This window comes from Ochotona curzoniae, unplaced genomic scaffold (assembly GCF_017591425.1).
Source record: "Ochotona curzoniae isolate NIBS_2020 unplaced genomic scaffold, NIBS_Ocur_1.0 scaffold_4701, whole genome shotgun sequence".
NCBI classification, from domain to species: domain Eukaryota; kingdom Metazoa; phylum Chordata; class Mammalia; order Lagomorpha; family Ochotonidae; genus Ochotona; species Ochotona curzoniae.
This window is the reverse complement of record NW_024467122.1, coordinates 923,962-949,092: the sequence shown is the minus strand read 5'-3', so window position 1 is coordinate 949,092 and position 25,131 is coordinate 923,962. Positions and strand designations below refer to the sequence as shown.

The 25,131-nt window shown below is 53.0% G+C and overlaps 1 protein-coding gene across 1 annotated transcript in view; it reads left to right on the top strand.

Moving 5' to 3' along the window:
• AGBL1 (AGBL carboxypeptidase 1) overlaps nt 1-25,131 on the top strand; it is a 472,681-nt gene that overhangs the window by 262,525 nt on the left and 185,025 nt on the right. Inside the window, exons 21-22 of the mRNA XM_040969772.1 lie at nt 8,216-8,347; nt 16,834-17,010. Coding sequence (XP_040825706.1) covers nt 8,216-8,347; nt 16,834-17,010 — 309 coding nt within the window. The remainder of the gene's footprint in view (nt 1-8,215; nt 8,348-16,833; nt 17,011-25,131) is intronic.

Genomic DNA, 25,131 nt, shown 5'->3' with positions numbered 1-25,131 from the left:
CACGGGCTCATTTATCACCATTTACAGCTGGCACAGAGTCACCACCTCCCGCCAGGGGAGGACACGCCGAGCGCGGTCCTGTCTCTCCCGGACGCTGTGGAATGGGAGTTTTTGCTCCTGAAGTGGTTTTCTTGGTCTTGTTTTGTCTCCCAGGCCTGTGTTTCTGCTAATCAGCCTCTTTAGAAGAGTGAAAGGATGAGAAAAAGGAACAGTGTCCCCTCCTGAATTCTGTCCCTGGAGCCACGTGTGCGTGGACTGTGCCATTCTCTGCATGTGACTCCTCAGCAGTGACGCAGGACGGGCTAGACGGGCTTCTGTCCTTAACACTTTAACTTGTCTCATTGATTCATGCTAGCGCCATTAAATCTGCAGCTGTGCTGCTGCAGGAGAAATGCACCCCCCGCTGGCGGCCACAGTCAGGGGGCGAGGTGCCCACCGGGCTCTGGCTGGAGGCAGCTCAGCCGGATTCCGCTTTATTGTTATTATCTAGTGTGGGACTCCTCCTGTGGCTTCAGAAGGGCTGCTGGTCCATAGAGGCTGTCTCCATCTGGGTGGTCACTCCTGGGGGCACCCCCGGGAGAAGCGAAGGGCGCTTTGTCAGTGCCCTGGGCCCTTCGAGGAGCCGCCCTGGGCCTTGGGCTGGAGGCCCAGCACCCTGCGTTCGATTCCTCGAGCAGCTTGCCACATCCACCTTCCTTTCTCTTGGAGTGGAGGAAGGTGAGCATGGGGGCAGGGAGGGAAAGTGGGGCACCGTTGCCTGGGTCAGTTTTCCCTACAGCTTTGGCAAAACTGTCCAGGGAGGGTAGCTGGGGCGAGTGGAGGAGCTGGTTCATCCTGAGCCCCTTCTCTGGCTGGGGAGCCAGGAGTCAAGCAGGGGAAGCCACAGAGGGTGGTGTGAGGACTGTCTCCTTCCATGGGCTCCAGGGCTGTCCTCAGCTCTGTCCTCAGATGGGTGTCCAAGGAAACTGGCCGAGCAAGTGGAGCTAGCACTGTGGCTACAGCCAAGGGCCCGGTAGCACAAGGCAGCTGTGGTTCCCACCGAGGCCTGCAGACACGAGGCTCCATGCTCTAGTCTGCAAAGACAGGCGAGTGGGGAAAAATGACCAGAAGCACTTGGCCTTGGGGTAAAATGAGGAAGCAAGGGCAGCTCTGAGGCCAACCTCCTGGCATGCACAGAGCAGGAAGGCCGGTGGGTTAAGACCCATCCTACCCCAAGGGTGTGCCAGACAGCTTGGGACATAATTACGGGCTCCCCCTTCTGGTGAAGTCCTGAGCATGGTGAGGGGTTGGAGGGTGCTCTCACCCCAAGTGTTGCAGCCTGAAACCGGGATAGGAGCAAAGGCCTGTACAGCCTGCCAGGTTGCAGGGGTGGTGGCCAGGTCATCGCTGTGACACTGTCCTTTATGTAGATAGCTGGGAAGGGGTGGTTGTGGCTTCAGGGGTGCCTGCCCACTCTGGGGCTTACCTTCCTGTCCACAGACAAGGCTGGGCTGGACTCAGGAACAGGAAGCAGCTGCAGGGCCTCAGCCGAGCCCAGCCCTTCGCTCATGAGCAGCCTGGCTGCATAGCTCTTCATCACCGCTGAATAGGGGCTTTGAATGTCAGATTGTGGAAAGCTCCAGGAGCCAGACTGGGGCATCCATGGCAAGTGGCCTTGCGCCCTTGGGGAGTGTGAATGGACAGTGCCTCTTTCCTGGTCGTCCATATGCACTGTGTGTTTATGTACAAGCTAAGTGTATGATGGCCTGCAGCAGGTGGGAAGGCGGCTCTGACGTGTTGGAAGGCGACAAGGCCAGTGTGCTGTGCTGCTTGAGGTGGTCTCTCCTTGCAGTGGGAAGGGCAGAGGATCAGGACAAGCACAGCAGGGCACACAGCCTTCTCCTGTGTCCCAGCCCCTGGTGAACTCTCTGGAGTAGTCGGGCACATGCCCACCGTGCTCACTGCTGCTGGGAAGGAGCCAAGCAGGTCTTTACAGAAAGCCTGCTTTTTAGGGTATGCTGTAACTTTGGCCTTTAATGGCCCAGTTTGAGTAAAAGGCTCTCATTTTTGCAAAGGGAGCAGATCATCCTTTTAGCTGGTCAGGGGCGTCGATTCTGCATACAACCCCTGTCATTGACTGCAGTGCTGAGCCAGGATGCTGACAGCATGGGAGAACTGTGCACCGGGGAGGCCGGGGAGGGGGAGGGCTGGCCTCTGCATCTGCAGACCTGGCTGACCTTGGACTGGAAGTGTTTGCAAAGCATCGCATGGGTACCTCACCATTACCAACTGCTCTCCTTGGCACTGTTCCCTGGACAGTCCAGCACAGCCACCATGTCCAGGGCACAAGCCTGCTGTTGGGTGTTATGAGTCTTCCAGACGTGATGAAATGATTACGGGAGTGGGTCATGTTATGTCACAGGAAGGGTGTGCATGGTGGGGGCCTTCCTGTCTGCACATTCCTGATCCCGCTTCCCTGTGGGCTCCCAGGGAGGGTATGGGGCATCAGCAGGAACAGAACAAGGTTGGGAATGGTGCTGTGGAACCCTGGATCCTTGACACGCAAGTGATGATGTTGCCCATGCCACACAGGCACGGGGGCTGGATGTCACCTGTGGTATCCCATGTTGGCTGGGCTCCCCAGGTTGGTGTATAAGGAAGAATCGCCATTTGGGGTTGTCAGTACCTTCTCCAGAGCTTGTCTCTCTGCCTCTCTAGCCTTGTCCTCACTGTCCTGTGGCAGTGACATAAATAATTCAGAAGTCCAGCTGCTGGGAAATGGAGAACACAGCAGCGCCAAGCTGGCAGAGCAGGGCTGGGAATGGTGTCGGGGGAAGATTGAGCAGTGGGGACTGGCAGGGCAGTGGAAGGGCGAGCATGAGAAGTGGCATGGGCAGTGAGCTCTTGAACCAGGGGCCTGAAGAGCTTGCAGAGGGTTGTGGGTGGGACTGAGGGAAGAGGGCGTATGAGGAGCATGGCAGTATGGCGCTGTTCAGCTGACTTGTTGAGCAAGAAGCCCAAGAGCCCATGTTAGTGTGAGTCAGGCCAAAGTCCAGGGTATACATGGCTCGTTTCCTAATCGCATCCCAGTCCACGTGGCCTGCTCTGCTGAGGAAGCAGTAGGGGCAGCATGGGTCCAGTGAGGGGCTGGCGGTTTAAGGGGAAGCCAGGTGGCATCAGACAGGCCTGTTGTCTGCACCTTTCCCGATGCCCCAGGCCTTGGGGAAAAGCCCGGGTGCTACTCTTAATTTCTTCCTCCATGGCTTCTGAGTCTGTCTGCCCTCCGCTCCTGCAGACTTTCCTTCTGGTCTACCATAGCTTCCTTTCCCTACTCGTGTCCTTGTATCTGTGGCTGTGACCAGGCCCTCCTGTTTCAGGCACCAGGCCATGTGGCCCTTCCTGGTTTAGACACTGGAAAGCACCTCACCAGGCTGGCTGGTGCCCACACACCCCGGGATCCGTGCCTTTCCCTTGACTCAGATGCAGACAGACCCCCTGCAGCTCCAGCCTCCCCCTCTCTCTGACTCACGAAGACTCACTGGTACAGAGTCTTTATGGGCATTGCAAGACCCTCCCAACGTCCCAGGCCAGGCTGTGGCATGCACACTGTCTTTTCCCGGGTGCCCTGAGGTCCTGAGCTGCCCTTCAGCCATGGCTCATGCCTGCACATCTGGGTGAGCACGGCTCCTGACAGGGCATTTAGGAACACACCTCTGGGTCTGGACAAAGTGGGGCTCCTGGATCAGCTCACTTGCCTGCTAACAGTGCAAGCCTGGGTAACTGAGGCATCTTCTGGAATGTGGTCTTGTGAAGGAAGGGTGGTAATAGCACTGCCATCACTGTTATGTGATCTGAGCTCCCAGACCTTATGGAAACTATAGGTTCTCAGCACAACAGTACATAATCACATCAGTTCCACGCAGCACTGCACACAGTTGTAAGTTTTAGCCCCGTATCTGTCATTTGGTGAGTATTCGGTGAATTCACTCTCGTTGTTGTTGTTGTTCTGGAGGCCATGGCCTTATATTAAAATTTTAATCACCTGTAATTTAGCAGACCTCTAGGAAATTATTTTCTGGATCAATTAATAAAAGAGCAGGACAGGACTATTGATTAACCTGTGGACGTTGGAGCACACGCGCCACTTACCTGCTATGTAATTTCACAGGGAGTGAATTAATAACAGTATTGGATCCTCCAGGAGGAAAGAAAAAGCTTCCTCACCAGAGGTAACAAGATGATCCGCGCCCACCGCTTGAGGGCCAGCTGTTCTCTGTGACTCACAGGCACCTGTTGGGGGGATCACTGGAGCAACAGGCAAGCAGAGCAGTGTCTCAACCTCAGGTCCCAAGGCCAGCTGGCCACATGCCACAGGGTGTGCCGTTTGTCCTTCGGCTCAGCCTTCGGGGGCCTCGAGATTCATTGGGAATCTTGCTGAGACACGGTCTTACATGCTACACTTTCCCCGAGGATGATTGGTGCTTATTCACGGAGAGCCTGAGTGTGCAAAACGTCAGGATGGGATGGTTCTTCCCTAAGTGAGTTTTCAACTGGTTCCTCAGCACCGGAGCTTCTTGGGATGGCCGTGGGGTGAGGAACAGCAGCATTTTTTGCAGAATTGTCAGAAAATAAGATTTCCGGGCCCGGCCCAACTTACTTATATCATAGGGCATTTGGGCTCAGTGCAGCACCGCACCCAGCACCCCTTCCTCTGTGCTGGGCGCATTCATACCTGAGTCCATTGCTCTGGGAGCACGTGAGGATGTCACTCAGGCTTCAGGAGCTGGTGGGAACTGCGGCAAGGGATGCGCCCCTCCCTCGGCTCAGGAATCCTTGAGCCCTTCCTCTGGAGCAGGTGCTGGGAGAGAGATGCTTCTGTGAAGCCCAGCACCATGGTCCCCCTCGGCTCTCTGCTGTCCCGCAAGGATCTGAGCAGACCAGCACACTGTTGGCGCCTGGAGGAAATAGCCAGTGTGCCCAAACAATCGCACTGCTTGAACATGTCAATCATGGAAAGTCCGGACACTGTGGGTACGGATGGGCCCTAGAGCTGCCACGTGGCAGACCTAATGCTGGCTTTGGCTGACTTCCCTGATAGGCATACACAGCCTACGATTAGCTTGTTGGCTTGTGCCATTGGAGGTGGATCTCACGGCCTGAAGGATCAGCTGGCCGAAAGCTGTGCTCTGTAGCAGCCGGCATGTAGGAGGCTCGAGGTGAAGGGGAGGGCTCTGTGTCTCAGAAAGATAGGAATGTGAGAGAGATCAACCCCGTTGGCTCACTTCCCAGATGCCAGCAACAAGGCTGGGCCATGCCAGTCAGGAGGCTAAAGGCCAGACTGACTCTCCTGGGTGGGTGGCCGAGATCAAGCACTTAAACTGTGCAGCAGCAGAAATCCAGGATTGCTTGAACTCAGATGCCATGGCATGCCGTACAGGTGCTGAAGCCATTATGCCAGTGCCTTCCCTCCTGGTCCTGGAATTGGTGCTAATGACCACTTAGATTTAATGAGGTTATTACGCTCAAATCAAATCCTGTTGTTTTCTATTTGCTTAATATGTTCTTAGAATTGTCCACATTTTCTGATTTCCTCTTAGGTTAATTGGGAGTTTTTATTATTTTATCTCTACAAATTATTTATGCCCTTTAAATTATGTTGTAAAAGATTTATTCATTTTTTTTTAATTAGAAAGGCAGAGTTTCAGAGAGAACAAGAAACAAAGAGAGGGAGAGACCTTCTATTCATTGGTTCACTCTCCAAATGGCCACAGAGGGCAGTGTTGGTCCAGTGTAAGACAAGAGCCAGGAGCTTCTTCCAGGTCTCCCACGTGGGTACAAGGACCCAAGGACTCGAGCTTTCCCAGGCCATGAGCAGGACGCGAGGTCGAAAGCGGATCAGCTGGGATGTGAACTGCCACCCACACGGGATGCCGCTGTTGCCAGCGGAGGCTTAACCAATACACTGGACTGTAAATTTTGGTGTTTGCCATATTCTTTACAACATGTTTACAATCTAATTCTGCAGAGTGTATACTGTAAATCTCAGAACGGAGAATTGCCGGTCCATTTCCCATATTTGTGTTGTTTGTTGTTGCTGTGAGCTGTTTACGTAAATGTCAATTTATTCTACCTTGCCACTCTTAGGTATTGGCGGTCGGTTGTACTTTAGAGATCTTCCATTCATTACTTCATTCTCCAAAGGAGATTAAATGAGAAGCTACACTATGTTCCCGTCATGTCTTTCATTGCCAGTCTCTGAGTCAAAGAGACTGAGTTTTGGGACAACCATGATTTTCACAATGGGAATCAGAGAAGATAGGAGCTTGGCCTGCTCGAGGGCCTTGTTCTCCAAAGTTCTTTCCAGCAGAGGGTGCTGGAGAAGTGAGCACCTGCTAGGAGTAGAGTTAAGATGTAGGGAGGGAAAGGTACTGGAGAGCCTCATCAGCCCCTGGGCCTGCGCACATGTGGGGCCCTTCAGAACACCTGTGGGCAAGGGGCAATGCCCTCCCACCTCCTCACCCCCTCTCCAGCCTGAGTGGCATTGGGAAGGCACTTCCCCCCTTGGCCACTGGGGGCAGCAGGCAGCTGTGCTCTTGTGGACCAACCAAGAAACCGTGCAGAAACAGTGTTTGGGTCCTTGGAGTGAGAGCACAGTCTGTGTTTGGCTGAGCTCTTGGTGGTATCTCTAATTTGAATGTGCAGTGGAGGGAAGTATATGTGAGGGTAAATTCCTAGAATACCACGGAATAAATGATTTAAAAGTCAGTTTTGGGTGAAAAACATTTTGAAATCTGTACATGGCTGCCCCATAGTGTGGAGCCTAGAGCTTTTCCATGGGGCTTTGACCACAAGGGCATGGCTTTCCACAAGGCTAGTGGGGATCATCCCAATGTGCTCCATGCTAATAGCCCTGACTGAGACCCCAAGCTCACGGGGCTGACACCCCTGAGCTGAGCTGGGGAGCAAGGACTGCATGGTCCATGAGAAAACCATTCACTATCTGGTGGTTGGTTTCCTGTTGACCAGGTGAGAGGAGACGACTGGGCTGTATGTCTCCCACCACCCCACAGGCTAGCCATGTGCGGGCATGGGGCTGGTGCTGAGGGCCACCCCACAGGCTGGCCGTGTGCGATACTAGAGTTGGAGCTGAGGCAGACCATTTGTAGTCACATCTGCCTCTCAAGGCTTGCATGGGACATACTGATGTCACATGTTCTCTTTTCTATTAATTGGTGGATATCACATGACCAAATCTGGATTCAGTGGGAAAGAAACAGGCTCCTCTTGATGAATGTGGGATGGAATGGCAAAGGGGATGGAATGGAATGGCAAAGGGTTTGTGCTGTTTGTTAGATTTTATCCCATTTCTCAAGTGTTATAATCTCTTCTGTACTCATGACATGCAGAGGCGGGGGATATGCTGCCTCAGCATGTTAGTGTCTCGCTGACCAGGGTGTGTGGGCAGGTAAAATGGTCCTGTGGACACATATCAGCCGTTGCAGGGTCCACTTTGGCCCTTTCACCCCTCTGTTGCTCTGGTGGACGTGTGCCAGCCCTGTTCTTCTGTTGCTCCTACGGCCACTGTACCAGCCCTGTCCCTCTATTGGTCCTGCGCCCACTGTACCAGCCCTGTCCCACTTTGCTCCCGTGGATGTGCACCAGCCCTTGTGGATCCCACCTTTGCCCTTTCATCCCTCTACTGCAGAGGTAATGGGTCCCAGTGAAGGCGCTTCCCCCACCTGGGTCCCCTGACCTGCAGAGCAGTCTCACACCTAAGCTCTAGCTGGAATGGAGAAGCCCACCTTTGCTAAGCCACTGAATTTCCATGGGTCATTCTTCACCACATCAGGATGTGGAAGAAAATGACAGTAATTTATTAACTTCTCTTTGTGTGTGTAACCCATTCCTTTTAAGTAGATCTTCCTTATTGACTTCTTAAATGATGTACAGCACTCATGAATATGTTCTAATGCTCCCGTTCCCATTCACTCTCTCAGCTTTGAGCCTGTCTCCTCAGGCACAAGTACATTTCCCCAAAGAGCTGTTCACGCCTCATACTTGCTGACCTTCTGTGCACCCCTAGGCCCTTCATCCCCTGTAACTCCATCCACATGGATCTCCCCAGGTCCCCAGGGCTCCATGTGGCCGGCTCTGCTGAGTGAAAACTGTCAACACACCAGAGCCAGGGTGGCAGGGCTGGGTCCATGTTCATCCCTGTCGGGCATCTGTGTTGCAGGTCTTCTGTGATTTCCATGGCCACTCTCAGAAGAAGAACGTATTCCTGTATGGGTGCAGTGTCAAGGAGACCCTGTGGCAGGCAGCGTGCCCGGCGGGCTCAGCCAGCCTCTTGGAGGATGTCAGCTACAGGGTGAGTGACGGAGGACGGGGGTCTGCCCTGAAGCCCCCTGCCTTCTGCAGTGAGCACTGTGCTAAGCAGGCTGGGTGTGTGTGTGCCTTACCCTGCTTCTTGCTGAGGAGTGGGTTAGACTTGACTGTTTTGCTTCTGTATTCTCCGGATGTGACGTACTAGGAAGGACAAGTGACTCTCACCCTGGTAAAACAAAGTGCATAGTGTCCCCATGGGTCAGTAACCTCAGGGCTCTGACCATCTGAAGGAGGAAGGTGGCGGAAAGCCTGCCTCTGTTGCGTGGTGCACCAGAGGAACCACGTAATGGCAGAAGGACTTGAAGTACATGTGTGGTGACCGGCAGCCTGTCCACACCCCCACTCCTTGACATCCTACAAAAGCCACAGCAGTGACCCCCTGAGCCCAGCCGCGCTCAGTTGAGCATCAGCTGTTCCCGCTGAACCAGGGAGCAAGGTACGCTGTGGGAGACAAGAGCTTGTTGGTGTCAAGCAGGCAGAGAGTGACGGGGAGCAGGTGGCGGTGATGTCCAAAGAGGAGACTGAAGCAGCCTTGGCCTCACCTGTAGGGAGACCAAGAGGCTGGTTGCAGGGGCGCCTGCCTCCTCCTGCTGTGGACAGAACGGCTTCGGCCACAGGGGAAAGGAGAGTGTTAACAGAGAAAAGTCCACCACAACATTGTTTCGCCTGGAAACGCTTCCTCCGAGGCAGCAGCTGTGAGGGTAGGATGGCATTTGAGGTTTGCATCTCAGCCTCAGTGTGTGACTCACTTCGGTTGCTCAAGAGCTGGCTAGTTTCAGGTAAGGTAGAAGGCAGAGCACTGCAGAGGTGGTGATGCTGTAGCCTGCTTCTACCAGAGGAAACAACGTGGGGCTGAGGAACAGATCGCTGGAAAGCCAGGCCAGCTCTGCTCTGTCCTTCACTCACTCCTCTGCAGAGCCCTGTGGCTTAGGGAGGGTCGGTGCCCGGGCCTCGCTCGTCCCAGGTCGGTCCCTGTGGCTTAGGGAGTGTAGGTTCCTGGGCCTCGCTCGTCCCAGGCAGGGCCCTGTGGCTTAGGGAGGGTCAGTGCCCTGGCCTCGCTTGTCCCATGTGGGGCCCCATCATTTAAGGAGGGTCGGTGCCCGGGCCTCAGTCGTCCTAGATGGAATGAGGAATTAAAACCCCTAAGCGGTTCACGGTGCTCTGCATCCACTCAGAGGAGAGTCACAGGGTGGCACTGGACATGCAGATGCAGACAGCCCAAGGTGCCTTCCTCCCCTGTACCCTGAACAGCCTGGCGTCATGGGGGCTACCAGCACATGCAGCTCCTTCTGTCATGAGCACTCTAATATAGGGCACAGTGTTCTAGAAACAATGATCTTTAGGGATCTGCCTAAAATCGTGAATGTCGCATTGTTTGTTCAGATAGGTCTGTCAGGGTTGAGGGGCTCCTTTCCTATGTGGGCGAGGAGACGGGGGCTGGAGGGAGAGTGTGTGACACAGGTACATGGCACGGCCGGGGTCAGGGAGAGGACGCAGGTGAGATGGGCCGTGTGGAGGCATGGCTCCTGCTTGGCATTCTGCTTCCAGAGCCTGATTTCTCAAATGAGCCAACTCTAAAGGCACTCTACTCATCAGAGTTCTGGGCCTTTAGCATTCGTATTCACAGTCCAGTATCTATGCTTGTTAATAAGAACAGCTAATGTCACCGCTCCGGATCCCAAGGATGTCAGTGCATCCTGTGTGATCATCCCAAATTGTCACACACCATAACTGAGAAGGACTCTTGGTTCAACATTTCAGGGATTTACTTAAGAATATTAGGAGCTTGGGATTCTCCAGACAGAGGCCTTTGGGTGCCTGTGCACAACCAACAGTCTGTAGGCAAGATCGTGGGGCGAGAATCCACAGTGGGACTGGAGAGGCTGTTTGCACACTTCCAGACTGTGGGAAAATGTGTGTGTGCACGGAGGGACGGAGGCAGCCCTCGCAAAATTGAAATCCCAAGGTCTGCGAGCCAGCACGACGTGGGACCTGCCCTTTGTTGTTTTCTAGAACGTATTTTTAGGGGTCTGTAGTCACAGACGTGATGATCCACTGCATAGAGTTAAGCAGAAAGGCCTCTACTCAGCAGGAATAGAGACAAGGGCTACAAGTGATGAGAAAGTTAATTTTTATGCATGAAATCTACATCTTAGGATTTGATTATGGTTTTTAGTGATTAAATGTAAGTAACCCATTGGAAAAATAGTATACACAAGTGTTACAAAAATACAGCCTGTTCTGGTTGGTTTTCAACAAGGATTACAGACTGTCAAGGAGGGGAATGTGTGACTAACGCTCCGGAAACAAAGCAGACGTACACTCCAAGTTGGCCACGGAGTTTGGTTCATCAGATTGCTAGATAAGCAGTAAAATATTAACATGCACTGAACGTCCTGTGTGCAAAAGGTGACGTAAAGCGTGCTGACAGACGCTCAGCAGAGAGGGGATTTTAATAGACAATTAGAAACATAACAAGGAAAGAAAGAAGGAAGTGAAAAGTGCGTGTTGAACAACGTCCACAGTCACACTGAAAAATTCCCTGGACAGAGTGATCAGAAAATTTGTAATAGGAAAATGAATTAGTAGAGTTGATGACAATATAAAATTATTCAGAGGACAGAAATGTGGTGGAAAAGTAAACAGCCTTAAGGACCTACAGGACAGTGGCTAATAGATCAACGTACATGTAAAAAGAACAAACGGGGAGGAGCTGAAATACTTGGGGAAATATTTGAAACAAATGTTTGTAGGAGAATAAGGCAATATTGGGAAAAAAGTATGCAAGATATAAAGAAAACTTATACCAAGGCGGCAAATGTAAGTCCAGTAGTCACACGGTGAGATTAATTAGAGTCGGTGTTTTAGGGCGCACACTTGGAGTCAAGGAAGTGCAGCAAATACCGCCAAAGCCGAATGCAGGAAGAACAAAATCAAAGCCAGATTTAAAATCAGTAACAAAAATCACACAAAGCAGAACCCAGGAATGCTAATTTAGTTTCTTGAAATGACCGACAAAAACCATTCTCTCCAGCTAGATCAAGAAAAGAAAAATGTCGTGTCACCAACATTGGCAGCGAAAATTGTCACCAAACAGGGAAGCTTGCCGTTAACAGACACATGCCAGAAAATGCAGACATTCTCCTAGTTCTGATAACCAAGACTCAAAAAAAAAAAAAACATAGAAAGTATGATAAGGCTTAGTTTAAGAACTAATAATTCTTAAGGAATCCTTAGAAGAAATTATTAAAAATTCGAGAAAAATTAAGATGGAACGCTTGCAAACTCAAGTTATGAGGCATACTGCCTTCATAGCAGTGCTGGGAGAAGACGTCACGGGAAATGGCACCTGTAACCTTACAGGCATCCATTCGGAAATCTGTACAAAATGTGAACAAATTGAGTATCCTGCACAACTCTTATGCATTGTGACAGGTGGACTTACATTGTCTGCGTAACATTGGCTTAGGATTCAAGCAGTTGTATTTGAAAGGCAGAATTCTAGAGAAAGAAGAGAGACAGAGAGAGCTTCTATTTGCTCTTTTACTCCCCAGATGGCAGCAACAGCTGGAGTTGGGCTGGTCTGAAGCCAGGAGCCAGGAGTCTCTCCCAGGTATCACACACGGGAGCAGGGGCCCCAAAACTTGAGCCATCTTCTACTGCTTTCCCAGGAACGTGAGCAGGGAGCTGGGTTGAAAGTGAAGCACCTGGGACTTAAATTAGCACCGATGTGGGATGCTGGAACCATAGGTGGAGACTTCACCTACTACAGTATGCTGCAGGCCCCACAATTTAACATTTATACTCCTCATAGATTTTTTTTTTTAAAAAATGACCCAAACTAGATGATCTTAATATATGCAGAGAAATAAACTGAGAAAATTCAGCATTCATTCAAAATAAAATCTTATAACAAACTTGGAAAAGAAGGGGAAGTTTTGGGCCCGGCGACGTGGCCTAGAGGCTAAAGTCCTCGCCTTGAACACCCCGGGATCCCATATGGGCGCCGGTTCTAATCCTGGCAGCCCCACTTCCCATCCAGCTCCCTGCTTGTGGCCTGGGAAAGCAGTCGAGGACAGCCCAAAGCTTTGGGACCCTGCACCCATGTGGGAGACCCGAAAGAGGTTCCTGGTTCCTGGCTTCGGATCAGCGCAGCATCGGCCGTTGCGGCTCATTTGGGGAGTGAATCATCGGATGGAAGATCTTCTTCTCTGTCTCTCCTCCTCTCTGTATATCTGACTTTGTAATAAAAATGAATAAATCTTAAAAAAAAAAAAGAAAAAGAAGGGGAAGTTTTGTACCTTTAATGGAGCATCTAAAAGAAGCCATCAGGCGTAATAATGGAATCTTGGATGTATTTCTCTATGATCTAGAACCATGCTGGAGCGTTTGTTCTCAGTCATGTTCAACCTGTAGTGCTGGATTCTCTACCCAGCACAAGTGGCCAGCAAAATAGAGAATGGAGGAAGCATGTTGAAAAAAAAAAGCTTTGTGTTTTTTTGTAAACACAAGCAACCTACAAATGAAGTTAAAATTTCTTTTCAACTATGTCAATTAGACAATTTAACAAGAAAAAGTACAATATGTATGCAATGAAAACTATAAAACCAGATGCAATGGGAAGGAATTAAAGGAGACCTAGGTTCCTGGCATGGCCTCGCACATTCATGGGTGGACAGACTTACAAAGATGACAGCCATGCTCCACTGTCCTACAGATATAGTTTCTGTTGCCTCTCAGAAGGGCTTTTGGTGATACCGACAAGTCAGTCTTAACAATATGTTATTGTTATTATATATTGTTATTATATGTTATTATATAAGCTGAGTCACAAAGAGAGAGAGCTTTAATTTGATGTTTCTCACCCCAAATAGCTGGAGTTGAGTTGATCTTTATCCAGGAGCTTGTCCCAGGTCTCCCACGTGGGTGCAGGGTCCCAAGGCTTTGGGCTGTCTTCTGCTGCTTTTCCAGGCCACAAGCAGGGAGCTGGATGGGAAGCGGATCAGCTGAGACAGGAATTGCCACCCATGGGAGATGCCGGCGCCACAGGCAGAGCTCAGCCTTCTACATGCGGCACTAGTCTGTTGGTTTTTATGGAGATGCTAAGGAACTGGAAGTCAGATAATTTTTAAATAGAAAAGCAATGTTGAAAAATTTACCTACATAACTTGGAAACTACAGCAGTTGAGAAACTGCAGTATTGGCAGGAAGCTAAACATGCAGAGCAGAATGCTACAATTGCACACACGTGTGAGCCATAGATGCTTCTGACAAAGACGCCATGCCAACGCAGCCGAGCAAAGGACAGGCTGTGTGACAGGGAACTCAGATGCCTCATCACCCACAGGACTTTGCTAGAAAGGGATCCTGGGATGCCAGCTTGGTGCTGACCCGCCTCGCCCTCTCACCCTGAAACTCTGACTTCAGGTCAGACCTCGCCAGTGGACAGTGTCCGGTGCAGTGGATGAAGCTATCGGCTGCACTGCTGGCAGCCCATGTGGGTTCCGCTTGGAATCATGGCTGTCCCGCTTTTGATCCTGGCAGTGCTCCTGGGAAAGCAGAGGAAGACAGCATGAGTGCTTAGGACGCTGCCACTCAGTGGACACCTGGATGGCATTGCAGGCCCCTGACCTCAGCCTGGTCCAGCCCCAGGTGTGTGACCATTTAGGGAGTGAACCAGCCGGTGGAAGATCCCTTTGTGTGTTTCAGTCTCTCAAAGAAAAAATTAAATCTTAGGGAAAAAGACATCTCATCGGAGCTGATGCTCACACACGCACATGCACAGGCATGGACACACGTGGATTAGAGTGGCCAGCACACAGGGAGTACGATTTATACACGGCACACACTACAAACACTGGCAAGGAAGTCAGGCCACAGGGCTTTGCTGCTGGTGAGTGTGCAAGATGGGCTGAACACGCTGGTAGCAGACGGCCATCCTCCTGTGTCTTATCAGGCAGAAAATGCTCCCACCACACAACCCACCACTCGCATTCCCTGGCATCTGCCCAAGGGAACTGGAAACCTCTGGTGACATAAAAGCCGCCATATGGGTTTTTATAAGCAGCTCGATTCATAATTGCCAAAATTTGGAGGAGTCGAGATGTCCTTCTGTAGGTAAACAGATAAACTGGGACACGTGCAGACAATGAGATATCATTCTGCACTAAACGGGTGGGCCATGAAAGACAAGCGGCAGTTCAGCAGGTCTCGCTACGGTAAAGGAGGTGGTTGGACAAGTAGTTGATTCCAGTTGTTGGGCCCTCCGGGAGAGGCCAAACTGCAGGGGCAGAAAAAGATGCATGAATTCCAGGGATGGGGGAGCAGGAATCGACAGTGGCCTTACGTGGCTGGGCTGTGATGCAGATTCGTGGCCTCAGGCGTCTGTGTCCACATCCACGGATGCTCAACACCCACAGCTGAAGGTGCTAGTGGGGGATTGCAGTCACCAGCAATGGGCGTCCCTCAGGGAGATGCCTATCCTGGGGGAGACCTTAGGGAGTTCCTGGGAAACCCCAGGCTCTGTTCTCAGTTCTCTCTGTGGACCTAAATCCACTCCTTAGAATTAGAACCTTTTGAAAGAATAACAAAATGGAGAAGCACATTCATAAATGTAGGGATGTGTGGCTAAACACTGAGCAATTAAAACTACTTCCAATAGTTTTTAATTTATTTATGTGAAGAAGTTATAGAGAGAGAGAGACAGAGATCTTTCATCTCCTGGTTCACTCCCCAGATGGCTGCTTGGAGCCAGGAGCCTCCTCTGGGTCTCCCATCCTCTGCTGCTCTCCCAGGTCATTAACACGGACTGGGTTGGCAGTGGAGCAGCCAGAACATGAGCTGGTCCCCATGTGGGAAGGCCGTATCAGCTTTATAACCGTTTATAATGTTATGCCAAGCTGCTGATTGTTCCCGACACTTGTGTTCTGAATACATGAATAGCATGATTTCTCTCTTATCAGTCCCCGAGGCCCTGCACTGGCCAGTGACGTGCAGTTCAGCAAATAATTGCAGCGTGGGTTCTCTGCCCGGGCAGCAGAGGGACGGAGATGCAGCCCTGCCTTCCTGGCACAGCCCTGCTGCGGAGAGGGGGTGTCAACAGCGCCGACCACAGCGGGCTGCCAAGGGCAGGAGCACGTTTGCTCCTCTCCAACTTCCCCGGAATCAGAGAGACGAAACAGACCTCTGTGCACTTGTCCACTCCCCAGCTGCTCACAGTATCCAGGACAAGGGCCAAACTGAAGCCAGGGGCTTGCCAAGCTGCCCACAGGGCGCTGTGGCCAGGGCTATCACTCACTGCCTCTCAGGCAGCCCCTTGGCAGGAAGCTGGATTGAGTCCCTAACACACTCATGTGCCAACTGCCCGTGTCCGTGATAAACTTTCAGATGGGCAAAAATGGGGTGAAGAGTCAGGGTGCAAGACTGAGGGTGCCGTTGTTGCCCAGGCAACTGGTTTGCAGGTGAGGCCGACCCTGCTCTGTTTTGCCTTGTCTCACCGCCTGCAGCTCTGCACACTGTGTGGCGTTCCCAAAGAACAGAGAAGCGTGTTGTATTTGGTCCATGGTTTACATATTGTGGCACTTGCAATGTAATTAATAATTACATGATGGAATTAGCAGGCTGAGAAACACCAGGACAGCGAGTACCAGGCACATGGAGAGATTTGCTCGCTGCTGGAGAGAGCCACAGAGCAGCGTTTCTTTAAAAAGCAGCTCATTCGTACTCTTCCCGACACGAGCTCCTCAGTGCTGTCTCCATGCTCTGCCCAAAGCCTGCTGTTTCAGTTGTAGGGGGTGCAGTTGTGTCAATACTGAAGGGAAGGCTTTTGGTGTCCCTGGGAACTGGGTTGGGTCACCGTCTGTGTGGGTGGTCCCTGGGGGGAACCCCTCCTGCTGCCATTGGGAATAGCCAGAGCCTGCAGGTGTGTTCTGCCAGGATGAGGGGCCACTCAGAAGCAGCTAGGCAGAGCTGGGGGCGTGACTGCACGGATGACCGATGACTTCGACCTGGAGGCCGCAAGGTCCCTGTTTTTGATCTCATGCTCCTGGGAACCAGGTGAGGTCTGTGTGACCCTGGGGCCACAGGGGCTTGCCAGGGCTGCATACAGCTGGGCAGGCCGACTCTGCACTTTGGGGTGCTGTGTGCCTCAGCTTAGCTACGCTGAAGCCATGCCTGCAGGAGCACCCACAATCACGCTGAGGAGCTGAGCCGATGCCAGGCGTGGCCCCGGCCAGGCTGGGCTAGGCTTTCCATCTTGTCTCTCCAGTGCTGGACTTAGCACTACCTATTTTCAACTGTCTAGGCTTTTCCATTGCTAAGACACTATGCAAGAATGTTGGGGCCCTTTCCTTAGGTTAGTCGAAGAGTTGCAGTAAGAGTGCTGGGCACCTTGGGATGTGGCGTGCACACAGAGCAGTCGTTGCCGCCATCCTGGCTCTATGGCAAGTGTGCCTGTTGTTGTTGTTGTAGGCACTCCCCAAGATCCTTGATAAGCTGGCACCAGCATTCACCATTAGCGGCTGCAGCTTCCTCGTGGAGAAATCCCGAGCCTCCACGGCCCGCGTGGTGGTATGGCGTGAGATGGGCGTGTCCAGGAGCTACACCATGGAGAGCAGCTACTGCGGCTGCAACCAAGGCCCCTACAAGGTACGTGGGCACCGGGCGCTCCTGGCTCTCTCCCTCCCCTGCCAGCTGAAGGGTGGGCAGGCTGCATCGCTTGGGAAGGAATTGAAGTCTTGGTGGCGTGGCTCCGGGAGGCTGTTATGTCCCTTGGCTGCCCACGGCTGCAAGCAGCCAGCACACACTGTGACCCCCACCCCAGGGCTCCCCAGCCTTCAGACCATCTCCTGGTCTGCTTTTGCAACAAATGGGCTAGACCCTTGCACACCTCACCATGCTTGGTGTCTACTGTGCATGTGGGGTACCTCTGCCTGAGACTGTGCCCCATCCCCATGCTGTGTGTGTGCGTGTGTGTGGTGTCTGGGAGGAGGGCGTGTGTCTCCCGTGGTGGGTGGGTGTGGACCTGGCCAGGGAGAGTGCTCCGTGTAAATCATGCTCACTCTGTAGCCACAGCAGGCGCTGCTGGCGACTTGCCTCTCCCCCGTGGAGGAGCATAAATAAGGGGCATTGTGACAGAGCCAGGGCAGAAGGCTCCTTTAATTTTCTGAGGTGAGCTGACAGATGGCTCCTGGGTGACTTCCACTCAAGCTCAGGGTACCTGGACCTCGCCAGGGTCACTGATCATTGCAGTGGCGTTGGTCCACTGCTGGAATGGCTGGGACACACTTGGCAGCTGCACAACTGGTCCTAGCCTGTGGAAATCTGCTAGTCATGTGGGGAGTGTAGGGAGCCAGGGCAATGAACACGCTCACTTCCCACCTGGCCCAGTTAGCTTAAAGTGCTGGCTCAAGGAATTGTTTGTTACTGGATTAATGCAATGTTAGTTTGAATTAATCCTGGTAACATACATCAATGCGGTTGCAGAATAAGACGTGGTGAGATTGTGGAATGGACCCTGAGGGAGGGTGCAGCCGCTGCATTCCCTAACTGTGCTCTGTGAAGACCTGAGAATCGTGCTTCAGTGCAGGAGGGAGCTAGGATCTGCTCCTCCCAGCCGCACAAGAGACCGGCTGAAGGAGCCTCGCTGGGGAGGTTACATCAAAGAAACTGCTCCCTCTCTCAGTCTTCAAAGCCTGTAAGATGGAGGGGCAGCGGGAGCCCTGCACACTGTGGCCCAAAGCTTTGTGGATATGGGCTGGTCCCTCCGCCCAGAACCGTGGGACTGTGGCTTCCCCAGCAGTAGCTTGGGCTCCTGGCTCTGGAAGCTCAGGGTCGCTGGGCTGGAGTCCTGCAGTCCTGGGGTGTTGGAGAGAGGAGTGGCTCTGAGATCCGGCCTTGGGCTGAGTCGGGTTCTCCCACACCACTCACACGTGGACTGTCAGCAACAGCAGGGGATGCGAGAGGTGCGCCCAGTGGGGGACTTTAGGGGTGGACGCCACAGCTGTCCCCAGGAGTTTTCTGCTGTGCTTTGTGTGGGGTCTATAGGGGAAGCAGGGTGGGAGCTGGCTGCAGACAGCGCAACCAGTTCCAGGCCTGGCTTAGCTTGCGGTGCCGTGCTCGATATGAAACACCTCTCGCTGGACCGGCTCCTTCCTCCCCGTTCGCTTGCCACCTCCACACGCACTGTGCGGTCACACTGCTTCCCCAGTGCCCAGGGATCCACCGAGTCTGCAGGACAGAGTCTGCTGGCCAGATGGTCGCACAGAACTTTCTGTCCTGGCCACATCGCAGATGATGTTTGGGCTGTTTGGAAGCTGGGTCCCAGCTGGGAACTGCGGCTATTGCTGTGAGGTCGTCTTTCCATCTCTCATTCAGCATCGTCATTGATCCAGCAGGACGATGCTTAAACACACCCGCGAGGGGCAGTCCTTCCCTCCAGGAGGGAGTGACTGTTTCTGCTTAGCGTGGCTTCCAAGGCGCTCTGGGCTTTCTCGCAGCACACTGAGCACCTGATGTGTTACAACGAAATGAAATATCGTTTCTTACTCTGCCATTTATGCTGGCTCCGCATTAAAGAACACAGGCTATTGCCTTCGAATAATTGTTATTAATATGGTATTCGGTATTTTCTCTCCCATTTTCCAGTCTGTAGTTGGCTAATTTTTAAAGCTCCTCTGGTTTTTCTTAGTCGTGGGGGCAGCTGTCTGGGTGGTGCTGTAATCTGATGGTAATGTGGAGGCTCCACCCACTGAGATTTACTTTGCTGGTCTGGGCGGCCTGAAGCTGTGGAGCCAGTGGAGGGGAAGCCAAGATGGAAGGTTGCATGCCCGGGGGACTCATTTATCAGAGGCACAACCTGTGTGTGGACATCTGCGCCCACGCCCCAAGTGTGTGTGACCTGGGGTCATGTGCAGGGCGTGCTGGCACACGCTGCTGGGAGGCCCCGCGGGTGCTCCCACCCAGGCAGGCTGTTGATTTGCTGCTCGCTCGTGGGGCTGTGCTGTGAGCCCAGTCGGAGGAAGGGCTGGAGGTGGGGAACCCAGGCACAGTTGGAACAGTGGTTCATGCAACGCTGAATGAATTTGCAGCCTGCAAATGGTCTGCTTCATGTCTTGATCTCGACGCACGTCACCTCTCCCTCTCACAGTGTATTCTTGAAGGGCTCAGGTCTGTATGGGCCACACACTGCCCACACCCCTGCCGAGTGTCTTCCTGGTTAGGTGCCAGAGGCTTCTTGCTACCCTTCCGCCTTCTCTGAGCTCAGAGTTAGAGTGCAGCGGTGTTAAAAACCAGTCATGGCTGAGGAGCAAGTGAGTGGATGAAGGGATTGTCCGCGGCCAGTGGGTTACTGGAAAAGACGTCCTCATGGCCCAGGTGTGCTGGAAGCTGTTGTAAATGGACTCACGTGGCTGACCAGGTGGAAGTGAGTGGGCGTGTTGAGGGAAGATCTGACAGGCTCAGGCTTGGCATTGTAGTGGGCTCCTTCCAGGGCAAGGTGCTCCGGCAGGTACAGTATGTCTCAGGGCACACTCTAGCAGGTGTTGGTGAGGCAGGCAACTTGCATCCCTGCACGGGCCCTACCTAGGCTAAAATCTACCCTCTGCAGCACTCTGATCCTTATTGGTCCACAGTGCCCAGCTGTGTTCAGCCGTGCCCACCCTCGGGATATGCCTGAAGCCAAAGGGAGGCTGCTCTGCCCCAAACCACAGTTCCTCCCGAAACCAGCCTTGGGGTAGTGCTGGTCTAGGGGCTCACTGCCCTGGCTACCTGCATTGTGGCCACCTCCATTGGTACAGGCCACTGCCTGTTTGTCACGCAACCCCCTCTCCTGCTGGCCCTGTCACCCAGTACAGGCTGCCACCTGTTTGTCATGCACCCCCGACACCATCCCAGTGCAGGCTACCAGCATGCTCGTGGCTTCACTCCCTTGGAGTTTGCTCGTCCTGCTGTGCTGGTCCCACGTGGCCAGGTGTTAGGGGACTTGGGCCATCTTTCCCCATCCTCACCCTCTTCTGCTGCGTCTTGCCCCGGCTACCAGAGTGGAGGCAAGGCAGGTGATACTGCAGGGTAGAGGTGAGGCAGACAGAACTGCAGGGCGAGACGAGGCCTTGGGACTTCCTGATCAAGGTTTTTGTGCGATTAGTTTTGGCAACCACAAATTTTGACATTTCTTAGACACTGCTATTTCACATTTGTATTTATAGACTTCACTGTGTCACAGCAACTTGTGTATGTGTTATTTAGAAACTGGCTTTATCGCCAACCCGTTTATTGTAGCTGCCAACCACCTGTACAGCGTCATCTGCATGGCAGCCACGTCCCACGCCAGCTCCTAGGCAGGCCACAGGCACGGACACGCACCCCTGCTGCCAAGCGCATGTCAACCACGTCCCACGCCAGCGCCTAGGCAGGCCACAGGCACGGACACGCACCCCTGCTGCCAAGCGCAAGGCAAGAGTGAGGGCTGTAGGCTGTGGCAGCTGAAGGAAAGCACACTCGGACCGCGGCCGCAGCCCAAGATCATGTTGGGTTACTATTCTCCCATCACTTCCCAGGACCAGGGGGCCGTAGGAACGTGACTCTTGTGGCTTTTGTAGAGGGGATGGAGGTTCCTTCATGCCAGCCATGGAAGACTCAGGAGCCCCTCAGATCCCCATGAGGACTGCCTGGAGGCATTTCAGGGCAGGCTCCCGAAATGAGTGTCAACAGCTCCACTACTCCGGTGTTCTTCAGGAGGCTTACATCAGCTGGCCCTGAGCACCTGAGTGGGACACCCAGAGCAGGTGCGGGACATGGGGGTGCAGTTCTGCAGCCAAGTTGGCTTGGCTCTGGCACCTGCCCCTTGGGGACTACAGTGTGAAGCATCCTGTCCTCCTGGCCCTGTCCCAGTCCCTTCATCCAGACTTTTGGGAACTTGGCCAAGTTCTCCTCGCAGAGCTGTGCTCACAAACTGATGTCTCAGAGAGAATTTACAGTTGTTCGTGGCTTTATTTTCCGCAGCTCCTAGGGGACCTTGGTGTCCGATGTTCCTCCCTGCGTCATTGAAGAATTTAAAAAAAGGGACATAAAATGATCTTAGCTGCTTTTGGGCACTGTGTGATAATTCAATCCAGTACAAGGTGTAATGATCCAATCAGGGCAATTAGCATTTCCGTCTCTTTGAGCATCTATCATTTCTTTGGGTTGAGAAGTTTGATGCTTTTCTGGGATCTGGGAACAGAACCAGCTGTGAGAGCCATGGCATGCCTGGGCTCTGATAATGTTTCACTCAGGAGGACAGTGCCAGTGCTGGTGATGCTCTAAAAGAATGGTGACCCCCAAATCCATGGGGAGCCTATGGCTTAACCTACTGGATGCCAGGTTTCCAAGCTTCCTTATCAACTCTAAAGGTGCCCAGCTTGCCATTGTGGGGACCAGATGGAAGCTGCCACTGGCCACCCCAGCCCTGCCCACCAGCAAGGCATCGAGGATGCTCCTTAGCAGCCTGGTGCTGGGTGAGCTTCCAGTCGACCCCCTTGGGGTTGGGAGCTGCCTGAGAGCTCAGTGTTGGTCAGAATGCAGACTCCCAGGCCCTGAACTTGGCCAGCACCCTAGGGGACCCACATTCATGGCCATATGTGTCGCTGGGGTGCAGGGTGGGTAGAAAATGGCCAGAGTTCGGGGTTGGGAAGCCAGGAGCCCTCTCTTTTCTGTGAGTGCTAGGACTTTGTTTCCAGGCTTCTGAGCTGCAGTCAGAGTTTGTATGTGGGTGAGATTTAAAGCAGAAAGCAGCCCTGGTAAGAGGTGCACTATTGATCTGTGCTGATATTTTAATGTTGCATGAGCTGCTCTCCCCTGCATCCATATTCTCTGACAGCCTCCTTCCTGCAGGGCTCTGGCTTTATATAAGTGTGCTTTGCTGTCGGAACACAGCCCTATTCCTGTGCCAGATGCCTGGCGTGCCCAATGGCATGACTGCTCATTGAAGCTTCACATGCATGCACCCTATCTCCAGGGGACATGATGCCACAGGTGTCACCTAGCTCCTGTGCTCCCGATCAGGTGGGACCAGTGATGCCCCTGGCATTGCCGATCACCAGGGCCCGTGGTACCCCTGGCATTGCCAATCACCAGGGCCCATGATACCCCTGGCATTGCTGATCACAGGGCCTGTGGTATCCCTGGCATTGCCGATCACCAGGGCCTGTGGTGCCCCTGGCATTGCCGATCACCAGGGCCCGTGATGCCCCTGGCATTGCCGATCACCAGGGCCCATGGTGCCCCTGGCATTGCCAATCACCAGGGCCCATGATACCCCTGGCATTGCTGATCACAGGGCCTATGATACCCCTGGCATTGCCGATCACCAGGGCCCGTGGTACCCCTGGCATTGCCGATCACCAGGGCCCATGGTGCCCCTGGCATTGCCAATCACAGGGCCCGTGGTGCCCCTGGCATTGCCGATCACCAGGACCCGTGGTACCCCTGGCATTGCCGATCACCAATACCTGTGGTGCTAATAGCGTCACCTGGCTGCTGTCTGTGCTGTTATGTTGGTCTCCTTGTGTTTGATCTCAAAGCACACCATAAGTAGTTTCTTAAGTCTCTGTAGGCGTGATGATGTAGTGAAATGTGCAGTCCTTCTGTAACCCACAGCTCCATAAATGCCTCAGCACCAGGATAGAACATTAAAAGGAATTAAATAAGAATCACGAGGCAGAGCCGCTAATGAGGTTGCCACCAGGAGACCTTCCTGGGTTTAAGAAGGCCTTGGGAGCACTGACTGTTACATGTCCATCCTGGAAAATGACTCGTTATGTCAAAAATAAGGATGGGTCTGGGACTTGGAATAATCCAGTAAGCCTTGAATGCTCTCTGATCCTTTGAAAATAATTTGGCTGCAAAAGGCCACAAAGAAGAAGGGAAGATTTATCTCTGTAAATCTTACTCTCCCCATGTGACTGATCCAAATGCAATGAGCATACGCCCTGAAGGAACAGACAAGAAAACCCAAAGCGACCTGCATTGAATTCAGTATTTTCACGCAGGGTCTGACCTGGCTGCTCGGCCCTGGTGCAGGTGGATTCCTTGGTGTGGCCGACCCCACCCATGGGTGGGGCTGAATAATCAGTGCTGAGGGCTCTCCAGGTGCTTCCATGCTATGTGTGTAGGAAGTACAGTGGACTCCAAGCCCCAGGGCCAGCCTTGACTGCGAGAGACAGGTGGGCATCATGGCCGCCTGCTAATGTATTGGCATTCTCTGCCATGCAGTCAACAGATGGCCTGAGAGGCTTCTCTTCACATCGGCAAGCCAAGAGCACCTGTGTGTGCCTATGTGTGCCTACACCTGTGTGTGTGTGTATCTGCACCTGTGTGTGCCTATGTGTGCCTACACCTGTGTGTGTGTGTATCTGCACCTGTGTGTGCCTATGTGTGCCTACACCTGTGTGTGTGTGTGTGTGTCTGTGTGTGCCTATGTGTGTCTCACCTGTGTGTGCCTCACCTGTGTGTGCCTGCATCTGCATGTGTCTCCAGGTGCTTGTGCCTCAGTGTCTCTGCATTCACCTGTACTTGTGCGTACCTGCATGAGCCTGCACCTGTGTGTGCCTGTGGGCCTATGTGTCCTTGTGTGTCCCTGTGTGTGCCTGCACCTATGTGCCTGTGTGTGCCTGTGTGTGTCTGTGTGTGTCTGCACCTATGTGTCTGTGTGTGTACCTGTGTGTGTCCCTGTGTGCCTCTGTGTCTGTGTGTGCCCACACCTGTGTCCTTGTGTGTCCCTGTGTGTACCTGTGTGTGTCTGTGTGAGCCTATGTGTGTCTGTGTGTCTGTGTGTACCTACACCTGTATGCCTGTGTGTGTCTGTGTGTGCCTACACCTGTGTCCTTGTGTGTCCCTGTGTGTCCCTGTGTGCCTGTGTGTACCTGCACCTGTGTCCTTGTGTGTCCCTGTGTCTATGTATGTCTGTGTGTCTGTGTGTCCCTGTGTGTACCTGTGTGTGTCTGTGTGTGCCTGCACCTGTGTGTATGTCCCTGTGTGTACCTGTGTGTGTCTGTGTGTGCCCACACCTGTGTCCTTGTGTGTCCCTGTGTGTCCCTGTGTCTGTGTGAGCCTGTGTGTGTCTGTGTGTCTGTGTGTACCTGCACCGGTATGCCTGTGTGTGTCTGTACGTGCCTACACCTGTGTCCCTGTGTGTACCTGTGTGTGTCTGTGTGAGCCTGTATGTGTCTGTGTGTCCCTGTGTGTGCCTGTGTGTGTCTGTGTGTGCGTGTATGTGTCTGTGTGTGCCTGTGTGTGTCTGTGTGAGCCTATATGTGTCTGTGTGTCCCTGTGTGTGCCTGTGTGTGTCTGTGTGTGCGTGTATGTGCCTGTGTTCCCCACTTATGACAGAGAAGAGAATATTTTTGAATATTTGGAACCCTGTGATGGGCAGATGGCAATAGAGGTTTCTGGGTGAACCTGTGATTGTGTCCTTGGTTGGACTTACATGGAGCTGTGGTGTGGGTCTGGGGGCACAGAGCACGATGCCCGTGCTGAGCAAGGCCAGCGGCATCCTCACCCCATCTTCATTCCTCACTCGCTCTTTCCTTCACTCATCATGTGAAGAGTATTTTTTTACAGGCGCAGCAATGCATTAAGTGCTCAGAATGTGACAGGTATTGGAGCTGACAGGTAGCTGTGCTGCTGAGCTCACCGTCCAACCAGAGAGGCCAACATTTAAATAGGTAACTTGGCGGAGAGCCGAGTGGGAGGCTCTCAGGGCTGTTGGGCATGCGGAAGGAAGCAGCGATC